At 46.3% G+C, this 15083-nt stretch overlaps 1 protein-coding gene and 1 long non-coding RNA gene across 2 annotated transcripts in view; one reads left to right on the top strand and one right to left on the bottom strand.

The window, feature by feature from the left end:
- Positions 1-11034, bottom strand: part of DMRT1 (doublesex and mab-3 related transcription factor 1) — a 62134-nt gene extending 51100 nt beyond the window's left edge. The window contains exons 1-2 of the mRNA XM_083593786.1: positions 10044-11034; positions 6566-6758 (exon numbers count right to left, since the gene is read on the bottom strand). Coding sequence (XP_083449912.1) covers positions 6566-6758; positions 10044-10364 — 514 coding nt within the window. The 5' untranslated portion in view covers positions 10365-11034. The remainder of the gene's footprint in view (positions 1-6565; positions 6759-10043) is intronic.
- LOC310753099 overlaps positions 1-15083 on the top strand; it is a 119627-nt gene that overhangs the window by 74110 nt on the left and 30434 nt on the right. The gene's annotated exons all lie outside the window — the stretch shown is intronic.

A 15083-nucleotide genomic window follows, 5' to 3' on the forward strand; every position in this document is an offset into this window, starting at 1 on the left:
TTTTTTTGCAAAAGCGGTCCCGGGTGATATGGGCGCAGTAGAAATAATAAATTATTATTATATGGCCGATCCTGGCACTCTGAGAACGGTGCCAATGATTGAGTGAGGCAACATTCACTACTAATCAGCTCAATGTAATCAATAAAAAAATTCTCAGGCCCAATTAAAATATTGGGCACTATTAACGGCTACTAGCTCTTACTCCTCGTAGTTACCTTGTCTGTTCTACAAACAGTGTGCAGAGGGCTGAAACTAAATTTGCGAGCCACTGGTGAAAAACCTCTTCTTTGCCCTTGTTGCCTTTATCGCTTCTCTGGCATGCCATGAGATCCTACGCATGTCTACTCAGAAGTGAGCCCCTCTATGTTCAATGAGAAAATGTGCACAGACTCCAGCCCTAAGATGCCAAGGGATTGCCTTTAGCTCTGCAAAGCAGTCCAGGGCTTTCCAAACTTGGGTCTCCAGCTGCTTCTGGACTACATCTCCCATCATCCCTAGCTAGCAGGACCAGTGGTCAGGGATGATAGGAACTGTAGTCCAAAAAAAAAAAAAAATTAGCTGGAGAACCATGTGTGGAAAGCCCTGCACTTGCTTCTCACACCCAAGCGTTGCTGAAAAGGGATTGCGTTTGGATGTTACAATCGCAAAAACCTCCAGCTAGCTTTGGCATTGTCAGTGGATGTGTGCGCATCATGCAATTACAGCGCGTCTTTCTCTTCAAGGAATCCGTAGAGATAGCACTCCCAGGACTCTTAACAAACCCTGTGTGGAGGAGGGAATGTGCTTCAGACATGTGGCATGTGCAAAGTGCCCCACAGCCCTAAGGTCATTCCAAGTCTTCCCCATTGCAAAGTATTGCTTACAAATGCAGAACATTTGGAACAAATAGTATAAACGCCATCTCCAACTCCTTGAAAGATTCCATCAACGGGTTCTCTGAATTTTTTTGCACATCGCTTGGGAAGACAGGCAAACTAATGTCAGTGTACTGGATGAAGCAAAGATCACCAGTGTCGAAGCAATGATTCTTCAACATCAACTTCGTTGGACTGGTCATGTTGTTCGGATGCCTGATGATCGTCTTCCAAAGCAACTACCGTACTCTATTCCGAACTTAAAAATGGAAAGCGCAATGCTGGTGGTCAACAAAAGAGGTTTAAAGACTCTCTCAAGGCAAATCTAAAAAAAAGTAGTATAAACACGGACAACTGGGAAACACTGGCCTGCAAGCGCTCCAGTTGGAGAACAGCCTTTACCAAAGGTGTCATGGACTTTGAAGACACTCGAACTCAAGACGCAAGGGAGAAACGTGCTAAGAGGAAGGCATGCTTGGCAAATCCACATCCACATCAACTCCCGCCCAGAAACCAATGTCCCCCACTGTGTGGTTCCAGAATTGGCCTCCACAGTCAAGTGCGGACTCATGGTTAAAACCGTGTTTATAGAAGACAATCTCACTGGGCTACGAGGGATCACCAAAGAAGAACCATAAAGGATGCAACCACAGCATCTCTTACTAGCGGCCATCTAGCCTTGAGTATCTCCATCATCTTCATAGGCAGTCTTTTCCACTGGATGAACAGCTCATACCATTAAGTTGGTTCCCCCCCCCCAATGTTTAGATGAAATTTGCTTCCCTGCTCATTCTTCCCCCTGCAGCAACACATAACATGCCTGCTCCATCTTCTCTGACAACCCTCAATGTATATAAGTTTGCTATCGTCTACAACTTATCTTCTCCAGAGCAAGCACCCACAGCTCCTGCTTTTCTTCCAGACCCTCCGACAATCCATTCACCCTCATTCGGACACAGCCCAGTTTGGTCTATTGCACAGCAAAGTTGAATATGGCTAATCAGCTACCTTTGGCCGGGGTGGTAAGCAGAAATATATAACCTCTGCAAGTCTAAAGAGTTGTCTTCAACACCAGCCCAGGCAATTATCTTAAATCCCTCCAGCAATGATGCTTGAAGAACTTCCTTTCCCCCATGCAGGCCATTCAACTGCCTAATTGCATTTCTAGTTAGGAAAGGAAGTGTCTTTTAATTAAATTATTTTCCTTGTACTTTTAGGTTTTTTTTCAGTTTCAAGCCACTGCTCTTTGTTATTGCCTCAAACACTGTAAATAATCCCTCCCCCTCTTCCCTATTATTACCTCTCAAATATTTATAGACTGTTATATCAACCCGCAGTCTCTTTTTCTACAAGCCGTACATCATTTTTGTCACCCGTCTCTTGATCTGCTCAGATTTATCTATGCCCACCTTTCATAATAAGATATTCAAAAAAAACAGCGACTCAGGGCTGGATTCCAAAGTAGGATTTCAAGAAAACTGGAGAGAAACTGGGCGAGACTCAATCTGTTTTTGTTATTTATTTTGTACAAACTGTACCCTGGACGAACTGTACGGTGGCTTTAAGGCTCAGGTCTAGCAGACTCCATTTGTTCTCCTTAGCCAGGAACTCTGGAATCGGTGTTTTCAAGGAGCTGATTAAAAGACCGAGGGATGGGACAACACGTACCACTTCCGAACATCCACAGAGGACCACATGTTCAGAGTCAATATGGCAAGAAAGAAAAGGGCTGAGAGACAAGTCTTCTCAATGACATCTTAATAATCACATTAAAAGTCTGATTTTCAACCCACTAATTCCCCATGTGCATATCTGGGGCAAGGGATGTGGGTGGCGCTGTGGGTTAAAGCACAGAGCCTAGGACTTGCCGATCAGAAGGTCAGCGGTTCGAATCCCCGCGATGGGGCGAGCTCCCATTGCTCGGTCCCTGCTCCTGCCAACCTAACAGTTCGAAAGCACGTCAAAGTGCAAGTAGATAAATGGGTACTGCTCTGGTGGGAAGGTAAACGGCTTTTCAGTGCGCTGCTCTGGTTCGCCAGAAGCGGCTTAGTCATGCTGGCCACATGACCCGGAAGCTGTATGCCGGCTCCCTCAGCCAATAAAGCGAGATGAGCGCCGCAACCCCAGAGTCGGTCACGACTGGACCTAATGGTCAGGGGTCCCTTTACCTTATATCTGGGGCAACCAAGTTCCATGAGGACTAGAACCACATGCCCTTTAAATGCCCAATGTTAATATAGAACATGGTTGCTCCGGAAGCTGTCTGTGGCCATCGGAGCGCCCACAGGGCTTGAGTGTGATTCTTACAACGCCCAGGTTACCAGTGATGGGGAAGGAAGAATTCTCCTCTGCTATATTTTCCTATGGAAAAGTCTTCGTTTCTAGAAATGTAAGATTATACAACTAATTGATAAAAATAGATCCAATTAATGAAATTATATATTCAAACGAATAAAAAAAAGCGTACTTGGAAATGAAGACTTGGGATGTGTTTGAAAGTATAAACCTTTCACATGTGATTTATCAATTCTTTGTAGGCCACGAGAGAATCCAGAATTGGCCTCCACAGTCACTTACGGACTCTGCTGTTAAAACCATGTTCATGGAAGACAATCTTACTCGGCTACGAGGGATCGCCAAAGAAGAAGACCATTAATTCCCCGCCACCCACACACCTCGTCTCCATCAAGTACAGTCATATCTCGGGTTACAGACGCTTTGGGTTGCATGATTTTGGGTTGCGCACCCCGCTGAACCCCAAAGTAGTGGAACGGGTTACTTCCGGGTTTTGGCACTTGCGCAGAAGTGCTAAATCGCGCTTTGTGCATGCACAGAAGTGCCAAATCGCAACCTGTGTGTGCGCAGACGTGGCACTGCGGGTTGCGAACATGTTTCCCGCACAGATCACGTTCGCAACCTGAGTGTCCACTGTATCTCAGTTCAACTACTTTTGCTCTTAAAAAAGGACCCACATGCTCACTTCTTCCAGGTGACAGATTAATGCCACACGTCGAATATGACCCTCAGGTCCAGCAGACTATCCCACTGCAAAAATGCTTGGTTCAAATTTTCCTCTAGCATTAGCTAGGAAAGTGGGTTAGAGGCTTCCACGGGCATCCCATCCCCATCATTCAACACGGATATTAATCCATACCTGTTTAAACAGATTTACCCTGAATTCCTGCAAGTGGTGGCCCTTATTTTGGCGCTTGACCATCATAAACTGCCCACATGTTAAGGCTGCAATTCCAAGCACAATTGCTTGGGAGCAAGTTTCTGGAGAACAGGAATGCACAATTCCAGAGCGTTTCCCCCCGACCTAAAGTTCAGGCCCTACTGCAGCTTTTTCCTATTCTTCCCCCCAACTCAGGCAAACTCCTTTTAAAATAACCAGTGTTACCATGACTACAATGAGGTATGTGCATGCTGGCAAGGCACCACGGCTTCCCGGCCTGCTTTTTTATTTTTTATTTTCCTGAAGAACTGCATGTCACCAGAGGCTAGAAAAATTGTCTCTGGCCTCTCAATGCGCTGTAATATTTCTGACCTGCCAATAAAATGGATACAGCGAGAAAAAGACTTTTTTCCCTGGTACCTTGTATGATTTGTGTGGCTCCTTCACATCCTATTCCTCTCCCTGTAAACTATGTTCGGTGTGATGAAGTTTGCAAGAAAAACTGCTAGACCTCAGGGCGGCAAGGAAGGAAGGGGGGGCAGGGATCCCGACAAGGTGAAATTGAAGCCGCTGCTACTCTGGAAATGTCAGAAAGGAATTCTGACCCCCGTGGACATCAACAGAGCTACTGAGCAAGGATTGCGGGTGCTCATATTTGTTCGGCGGCAGTGAATAATTCGATGCTGACAGTCCCCTTCCCATCAAATCCCACAATATTCTCAGGCTACCTAAGCACCATAGCTGTCAACATTTCCCTTTTTTTAAGGGAAATTCCCTTATTCCGAATAGGATTCCTTGCAAGAAAAGGGAAAAGTTGACAGCTATGCTAAGTGCATTTCTCCGGAAGTGAGGCTCCCTTGAACCCAGCGGAGCCCATTTCCAAGGAAAAATGCACATATTTGAGCTGCACACCTGTAAAAAGGCACCTGCCTGAAGCATAATGTGCAGCTGCCCCCCAACATCTGTGTAGCAACAGTAGAGAGCATGACACGGACCTTGCAGTCCCCGTAAGCCTCCTGAACCCTTTTTGACCAGATGGCACATTCCGCAATTTGGCAAACATCGCTGAGGGTTCCAGGCACAAAATGGCTGCCTGGGAACATGCCACAACACAACACGGACGGCACAGTGCAGCACAAAATCAAAGCGAGGAGTGCTGCCCCGTGTGTGTGTGTCTCCCCCCCCCACTTCATACTTGCTGTGGGAAATCAACTATGTCCTGGTGGTCCGGATGGTGGAGACCACACCGTATTTATCCCCTTCCCCAAAAACAACGTTGTTTCTGTCTAATAACAACCGGGAGCATTCTCCTGCGGGAGAAATGTACAAGGTGGGCATGCCACACACTCTCACAAACTGCACAAACACACTGCAGATGATTTCGTTTGGATACAGGATGCAGCGCATAAGCAGAGCACATGCTGCACATGAAGAAAGATCCCAGATCCCTGGCATCTCTTCTTAAAAAATGGTCAGCTAGCAGGAAAAGATCTCTCTCTGCTGGGAACACGGAGAGCAGCTGCCGGCCAGAGTCTGTAATACCAGGGTAGATGCAGTGCCGGATTTATGTATAAGCTAAACAAGCTCTAGCTTAGGGCCCCACTCTCTTGGGGGCCCCAACAAATTTAAAGAGAAAAAAACCTGGATGTACATTTCCAAAATATAAGATAAAAAACCAAATAAAATAAAACCTACATACAGCAACCATGTTTTGTGTTGTGTAGGCTCCTGTGATATAAGTCATGGGCCCCGGCTGCTTGCCTGCTCCCTCAAATATCACTGGATTGTCCTTTCTATATATATAGGGTGCCTACATTCTGCATGGACTGGTTGCACAGCAACATGTGCAAATGGCTTTGAGATACCTATTAAAGGTAAAGGACCCCTGACTGTTAGGTCCAATCGTGAACGACTCTGGGGTTGTGGCGCTCATCTCACTTTACTGGCTGAGGGAGCCGATGTTTGTTCGCAGTTTTTCTGGGTCATGTGGCCAGCATGACTAATCCGCTTCTGGCGAACCAGAGCAGCGCACAGAAACACCATTTACCTTCCCGCTGGAGCCATACCTTGGTCTTTGATGTGCTTTCGAACTGCTAGGTTGGCAGGAGCTGGGACCGAATAACGGGAGCTCATCCCATCGAGGGGATTCGAACCGCCGACCTTCCAATCGGCAAGCCCAAGAGGCTCTGTGGTTTACACCACAGCGCCACCCGCATCCCTCAGATGCGATCCAGAAATTACCATATAGCATGTATTCATCACAAAAAACCGTGACAATTTGTTCTTGACAAAGGACAGCTGGACATAGAAAGGGCCCCATCACCTTCAGGAGCTTAGGGCCTCCCTCGTCAAACCTAAATCCGGCCATGGGTAGATGGACAAATAATGTCACCTGGTGTGAGGCAGCACATGGTTATGCTCCTGAATGAAAGGCTAAAGGGATAAAAATGGCGATGGCTTCCTATTTGGCTTGGGAGAGCCTCTAAATACTGCCATCTTACAGGGTGAGGGCCGGGTCTTTTGGCATCGCGTTTACCTGTGGACGAGGTTGGCACCGCGGAAGCTGACGTGGTGGGCAGCGGTGGGCTGGCGCTCTCCAACAAGAGGCAGGAAGGGCCCCCACTGGCGTTGTTCTCTTTCTTCACATACATTTCCGTGGCACTGGGCAATGGGATGGGGTGGCTGATGCCCAGCTCCTCTTCCTGAGCTTGCTGCCTTCGCAGGGCAACCTGGGAAAGAGATGTGGGAATGTTCAGGGATGCAGGAGAGGATATATTGTCTGATAATAGCCTTTCCAACTTGTGTAAACAAGTTCACAATTTAGCAGAGTAACATTCCCCTTTCTAAACTCACAGCTGATGCGTTTGCTCAGGCTCTCTAAAGCCTCTATAATAACTGTTCTGGTATTTTCCCCTTATTCCCTCATAAAAGATAAGACACGATACAGTCTTCTATGAAAGTATAAAAAGAGTTTACTCATATTCTGTTCACAGTCCGATCCCAGAAGGCAGACTTAGCTTAGAAAAGTAACATACACCTGGAAACTATCTCATAAGGAGACAGTCCCTTTGTCCTCTCTTGCCAAGAGAGCATCTTTGGCTAAGCAGATGTTGCTTCCTCAATGCATGTGGTCAAAAAGAGAGAGATGGCTGCCCTGCCCTGTGCTTTTGTCGTTACCTGCACAGGTGAGGCCACGCCCACCTCTAGTCACACAGGAAGTCTGTCCCAGCCCAGAAGGAAACAGGAAGTTTACCTGCTGGCTGGACAAACATTCCTCCCCATGAGTAAACATGTTCACTCTAGGAATGTTGTACTTGACTGCTCTTGTGTTTCACATCCCACAAGAGAAGGGGCAAAATGGTGTTTCCTCTCCAGATTGAAAGAACGATGACGGCAGCAACTTCGATGGGAAATGCCAGAGCAAAACCAGAACGGCATTTTAAACAGTTTGCATGCACCAGCACAAAAGGAGGCTGGGGGAAGGGCTGCAACACGCACAAATACACCTTTCCTCATTTATGATGTTTGTCTGCATGCGTGCAGAAAGTTGCATGTAAAGCTGGAAGTTCACATAGGGAAGGTTTTTTTAAAAAAATTTTTTTTTAATGTTTTTGTATATGTTGGAAGCTGCCCAGAGGGGCTGGGGCAACCCAGTCAGACGAGCAGGGTACAAATAAAATCACCATCATCAGGACTCAGGACTCCTGACCAAAGACAACAAGGAAAAGATTTCCTTTGCTTCAGTGAATTCTGGATTGCACCTGGAATTATGGCAAATTCAGGCCCGGGTGTGTGGAGAGAATCAAATTCACTCCAATAAAAGGTGGAAACTACTACTGAAATCCAGAGTTCTCTGATTCTGCTCAGATATCTGCGTAGTTCCTCTAGAAGAAAAGGAACGGCTGCAGAAAAAAAAAAATAACAGTAGAGGTTTCTTTAATAAAGGACCTAATCCAGTGGGGGGCTTGCTTTAGGACTGAGGTTAAAAAGTTATATTACTAAATAACGTGATTTATTTTTAATCTCTCTCAAGATTGTTTTAAATATAATTTTTTGTTGTTTTTCTCTTTGTAAACTGATTTGAGGTTTTTTTGGTATGTGCGTTTTACAATCAAGCAGTGTTTCCTCTGGAATGCTTGAAAGAAATGGCATGGGTGATTTTGGAGCAGAGCAGAATTAAATGTTGGGAAGAGTGTCTTTTTGAAAGGCAGAATACATCAGGAAATATGGGACAGTCTCTGTTTTTCTCCTTAACAAGTGAGCAAAGAGAAATCACAGTAATATAATCCATACTAAGGTCCTAGCACAATTTCTAAGCACATTCGCTTAGAAATAAAGTATAGGCGAATGTATTATTACCGAAAAAGATGGCTATTCCTACATCTCTATTCTGAGATCTGGTTTAATATTGTGTGTGTGTATGTATAATCACTGGTATTTTTTAAATGTATTAAGAACTATTAAGAGAGAGATGATGCCTATTATTTAGGTTAATGGGAAACGCACAGAAATTCAAATATCTTAGTTTAACTGCGATTTGAATGTCGGCTACTTGTTATCTAAGGACTGGTGGCTGAAACTTTCAAAACGCTCTAAAACTGGGAACTTTGAAAACATTTGTAGCAGATCTTTTCCAACCGATTTTGCATCAGGTCTAGTTATTACATAGCATTTTAAACGGAGGGAGAACAGCTTAATAATGGGAAGAGAAAGAACAAGTCAACAATGTATTGATTTGAGTGGTATTTACACACTAATTTGCAACTCAACACCTTGGGTTGTTTTGCCCTTTTTTTGCTTTTCATTCCTGAAATATTCTAAATGAGTTAATGGCACAAGACCAGAGAAAAAAAATGAAATATTTTTGCTCATATATAACCATTAAAGCCAACCTACTTGCAAGAATCCCAAATCCTAAAATGTCTGCTGAATAAAAACAGCGCTTGAAATTGAGAGTTTTTGTTTCTTTCAACTGTCTTCATCATGGAAGTTGAAGTTTCCCCTTGACTCTCAGCACATTCCTACATGTGCCTACTTAGAATCAAGTCCCACTGGCTTCAGTGGAAGCTTCTCCCAGGTAAATGGATATAGAATTGCAGGACATGAACTACCATTTGCACAACAGAACCCTTTTAACATCTTCTATGTGCACTTTTAAGTGTAGCCACATACCTTTCTAGAATGCAAATAACAAATCTTGATCCAATGTGATTTTTAAGTTTAGAGATTTCCCTTAACAAGTTTCAACCCTTTCTCCTCTATTTTTACATCACATACACAAATTCTAATATATATTTTTTCATCAGTAGATATAGCAAAATAAGATGGAGCCGTTATTCATAAGTTCTTCGTGGATAACGGTCTACAAAATACAAGCTCAAAATCCTGATATACAAGGGCGGGGAAGAAAGACTCAGAGACGACAGAGAGAAATCGCATGATGGATATTATTTTAACTAACAAATAAGCAAACTCCATTTGTTGTTTTAACAACCGTAACATAATTTTTTCTTTTAATATAACGGGATGTGATGCATTTTCAGATATTATCAAGGTAGCTTCAAATTTGGCAATGAACGGTGGGCTTTTTAGCACCATCTTACTCAGAAGTAAGCTTGGCTGTGTTCAGTATGGCTTACTCCCAGGAAAACCAGCATACCATTGCAGCCTTTCCATTAGATGATCTGTCACTGGATCCTTAATTTTAGAAATCATGACGCACACACCCTAAAGTGTCCTGAACAATCCAGGAAAAAAGTATTTGGAGTTGCAAATCCGTACCAGGGAGAAAGGCCCAGTGCTATCCGTGGGCCTTACTCCTGAGGAGGAGGAGCAGGGATGGACCCGAGTCTTTCTAAATGCAAAGGACTAAGCTGGCTCGCCCGCTCACTTCCCTGGGACTCCACCAGCCGCATTGCAAGCCAGAGCTGCGCGCAAACGGCCCGGGCATCCTTATGGGGCGGGAAGGGGGTCTCCCCGCATCTCGTCCCCCCCCCCGGGAGGTTTCTGCTCACCTGGGCGGCCATCACCCGCTGCCTCTCGGCGATCAGGCTGCACTTCTTGCACTGACAGTCTCTCCACATGCAGAAGCGCTTGTGCCCTTTCAGGGGCGAGGAGTAGCCGTGGTTCCTGCACCGCGCGCACTTGGGCAGCCGGGGGGACTTCTTCCCCGACGGGGCGGCCGCGCCAGCCGGACTCTGAGCCGGCCCCCCGGCATTGCTGGTGGTCCCTGCGGCCGCCATGCCAGAGGATTTCCCAAAGGTGCCCACCTTACCCCCCTGGCCGGGATGCTCCGACGGGGCCGACGGCTTGTTGAAGGAAGACTCGTTTGGCATCTCTTCTGTGGGGACGACTGATTTGACCGTGTGGGGTTCAATTGCTCCTGTTTTTCTGCAGCGGGGATTATGTCCCAAGGACCAGTTAATCTGTGTGCCCAGTTTTAAACAGAGGCGTCGAGGCCCTCGAGGCGCCCCTGGTGCCCGCGGCTGCTCTGGTGCGCGCAACCTTCCTTGCAGAGCCGAGCGCAGCAGCTTTGCGCAAGGAGCAGGAGTTTCGCCAAGGACGCCCGTTGCAAGGAGGGAAGCGGGCACCCGACGGCGCCAGCTCCGCCCCCCACCTGCTCCCGGGGCTGCCCTGTGCAAGGCCCAGCCCGCGCCTCCCTGCAAGGGCACAGGGGGCTTCCTCGGCAGGCGCCAGTACTCCTGCCAGAGGGTCAGAGTGCACACGCTCGGCCATGGGCAGATCGGGACTCTAGCATGGGAGGGTAGGGGGCTTTCGACCTTTTAGCATCCCACGCCTGCAAAATTTGCGCGCGGGGGGGGGGGGCAACAACAGCTTCCCGTTGCTTCCAGGAGCGTGCACTTATACTCCTAGGGAGCTGCGCGTGCAGGATTGCAACTGGTGCGTGCAAGGCTCCTCTGCACACTTCTGGTGCACAGCCTGAACCCTTTGCACTTTGCTGCAAAAGCAAGCAGGCGCCTCTGCTCTTTTGCTGCAAAACCCTTTGCAGCATGCAAGCTCAGTCTTGTGGAAGGAAGAGCATTGCATTGCTACTTTTTCTACTGCGGTGGAGAGATCTCATCAACTCATTTTGCGCCCCTTAAACCCCCTTAATTTTGCAGGCAGCAACCGGTATATTAATTGCACGTCTGTTATATATTCATTCCCAGGGAAATTCCAGAGCCCAGTTTAGCTACTTTACACATGCTTATCTGTAACTTAAAGGAAACATGCCTTTTCAACCACAGGAGGCTGCAGTGTGGCGCGAGGGTGGCCGGATCGGGACCTCACCACGCCCGCTTTTGCAGAGCCGAATTCGCCGCTCCGCACCCGGGAAGGAATGGTGGATGAAAACGTTTTCTGTGCTGCGTTTCCCTTCGCTTGAGGTGATAACAGTAAAACAGACTGGAAAGTGGTTTAATAGTTTTATTTAACGGCTTAAATGGCACTGTGCAACCATGGCTTGATCTAAAGATCATTCCCTTCCAAACTATGATGACAATCATTTGAAGGAGGTTTTTCCAAGAGAGAAAATTTTAGTCCAGGGGTGAAGCACTGGTGGGCCTCCAGTTGTTGCAGCAGTGCCGGATTTACATATAAGCTAAACAAGCTATAGTTTAGGGTCCCACTCTGTTGCTCCCCCAATTCACTATTAATATACTTCTTCTTAATTGTATTTCAGTTAAACAGTTACTTTGATAAAATACATACTTTGGTATGTATTTTAGATACCTATGAGGTCCATAAATTACCATATAGCATATAAAAAGGTAAAGGGTAAAAGAACCTTGACCATTAGGTCCAGTCGTGACTGACTCTGGGGTTGTGGCACTCATCTCGCTTTATTGGCCGAGGGAGCTGGCGTACAGCTTCCGGGTCATGTGGCCAGCATGACTAAGCCGCTTCTGGCGAACCAGAGCAGCGCATGGAAACGCCGTTTACCTTCCCGCCAGAGCGGTACCTATTTATCTACTTGCACTTTGACGTGCCTTCGAACTGCTAGGTTGGCAGGAGCAGGGACCAAGCAACGGGAGCTCACCCCGTCGCAGGGATTTGAACCACCGAGCTTCTGATCGGCAAGTCCTAGGCTCTGTGGTTTTACCCACAGCGCCACCCGCGTCCCTATATATTAAGTTGTGGGTGAACATATCAGACAACACAGCAATTCTTCAAACAGCTCTTGTTTATTCACAGGCCAGAACAGAACTGAACTGAAGGGTTCAGCCAGCCTGCTTATGTAGAGCTCCACTAGAACGCAACAGTAACCATTTTCTGTAACTATCCAATCACTGAACGTCACTTTCAATCCCTTATTTGCATATGTGGACCTGAACTATCTACAGTATCCCCCTGCTGGCCCAGGGTGAGAACTTCTGTACATAACACTATAGGTTTACAAAATCTGTCAGCTGGGGGCTTTTCGTTGGGGTGAATTAAGATGGTGGGCAGCCACTGTGGCCGGAAGCCAAGCTTGCTTGCCCACCCAGCTCCAAACCTACTCATCAAAGGGCCAGGTGAGTGGGGCAGTTAGTGGCAGCACAACTGGTCACATGACATCCCCAGAAGGCATCAAATAATCCACCAACATCTGGAGAGTCATTGTCTCACCACCCTTGCTATGATCTCTATTGTTGCTTTTGGCCAAGGTGTAGGTTTTTGATAAATACCAAAGCCCAGTTACCTGTGATAGAATTGGAATGATGTATCAGCGACCCTTTTTTCAATTGCCTTTTAATTCTCTGGGGGAAAACAACTATTACCTGTCTTCAGCTTATGAATCAGCTACATTCTCCGCATAGTGAAATAAATGTTCAGAAAGGAATAATGTCTTTTGGACTCTTAGCTTCCCCCCCCCCCCCCAAGAAGAACATCTTGTGAATATGGTTAATGTAGCGTGGAATGCAAGAAACAACCATTTTTAATTTGAATAATAATTCCTAGGTATGTGGGTCTTTAATTCAAATTATCAGAGGGATGCATACCTTCCTGTTCCAGGGAAGAGATGGCGGTTATTAAAGATGTACATTATCAATTGCTCCTTGTCACTTCTTGTTAAAGAAACTACCTTCCGAGTAAGCTGTGTCCCCCCACGCTAGAAAATGGTGTGTATGATAAAGGAATTTAAAAAACATTAGCATTTCAACATCGTATAATGTGTGTGACATTGTTACATACATAACAGCAAGTGCAAAATGCAATTAAATGTTCTGTGTTAAAAAACCCCCAAACAGATCCTTAGTCAAAATGGGAATCAAAAGTTGTGAGGATTCTTTAAAGTTGGAGAGACATAAGAGGTCCCACCTGAGAATCAAAGTAAGGTCACTTCCAGCCATCCTGATTTGTTTGCACCAAGTCTGTGAGGATATTATAGGAGATTGGCTGCTTATTTAGCATTTAGTCTGATTTGTTTGTAGGAACACTCTACAGCATTGCATCAAACAGCTGTTATCCCACATTTCCCATTGTGTTTTCCTGACAGTTTCCTTACTGTTAAGTTGTGGGTGAACATATCAGACGACACAGCGATTCTTCAAACAGCTCTTGTTTATTCACAGGCCAGAACAGAACTGAACTGAAGGGTTCAGTCTGCCTGCTTTTATAGAGCTCCACTAGAACGCAACAGTAACCATTTTCTGTAACTATCCAATCACTGAACGTCACTTTCAATCCCTTATTTGCATAAGGACCTGAGTGAAAACTATCTACAGTATCCCCCTGCTGGCCCAGGGTGAGAACTTCAGTACATAACACTTACCACACAAATACCGGATTGTGGTGGTGGTCTTTTTTGCAAGCAGGCTTGCTGGGTAACAGCACAAAAACCTCTCATTGTGTGGCCTTAATTTTCTGGCGTGTGCTTGAATCCAACCCACAACATTGTGGGGGCCTGAAGAGGCCTAGGTATGATATAAAGGGTTGTTGTTTGCGTGCCGTTCAGTTTTTGGATTGCTTCAAACGTGATAATGGGGTAAAAAAGACAACCATGTGTCTGCCTGTTTCTCTGTCTGTCTGCATAAAATCAGCAGCTGGTTGTGGCGGCAGAAAAGGCTAATGCAATTTGAGGGTGCCTTAATAATAAGCCATTGTTTCTGCTGGACTTAGTACTGGGTGCTGCACTTCATAAAGAATATACAGTGGTACCTCGGGTTACATACGCTTCAGGTTACAGACTCCGCTAACCCAGAAATAGTACCTCGGGTTAAGAACTTTGCTTCAGGATGAGAACAGAAATCGTGCTCCGGCGGCGTGGCGGCAGCAGGAGGCCCCATTAGCTAAAGTGGTGCTTCAGGTTAAGAACAGTTTCAGGTTAAGAACGGACTTCCAGAACGAATTAAGTACTTAACCCGAATTAAGTACTGTACCACTGTAGTTACAACGAAATGTGTTTGGGAGAGGGCAGCAAAGTATGGTCAACAGTATGGAAAAAAATTCTGGGGGAGAGAAGATTGGAGAAGATGCCTGAAGGTCATTTAATGGGCTAGAATCTAGATCTAATCGGCTTCTGTGAAAAGAGTAGACGTTGCTTGAATATGAGGAAACATATTCAGCGTAGCAAGCAGATTTCTACCAAGCTAGACATCGGTCACTAAGCATGTTAGTAATGGAGATGGGAGGAAAAAGGCGCTCGCCAAAGTTTTCCCTTCCCCTCCGCTATAAAGGTTCCAGGAACCTGTTTGATTCAAGACCTAGCAAGTTTACACCTTAGGGCAGGGTCTATGGCCCTCCAACTGTTGCTGGAACCACAGCTTCCACCATTGATCCCTGGCCATTGTCATGAACTGGTTGAACGCAGAGGAACAGTGGGAGGCAGAGACCAGGGAACCACCAAGGCAAGAAGGCTCAGCACCCAGGGGTGGGAGCATGGTGAGAGGTCAGAGGGAGAACAGGAGGCGTCAGAAGCTGGAGACGGGACAGGGCTTATAAGCTGGGAGAGTCTGTGGCAGAGAGAAGGCCAGAATCGGAGGCAGAAGCTGAAGCAGGAGAGTGGGAAGAGGGCTAGGCCAAGAGAGAGAGATGAGTCAGGCTGGTGAAGAGTCACAGGTGTTTTCCCCTCC

The sequence above is a fragment of the Podarcis filfolensis genome (assembly GCF_964270895.1).
Source record: "Podarcis filfolensis genome assembly, chromosome: 17".
In the NCBI taxonomy this organism is placed as follows: Eukaryota; Metazoa; Chordata; class Lepidosauria; order Squamata; family Lacertidae; genus Podarcis; species Podarcis filfolensis.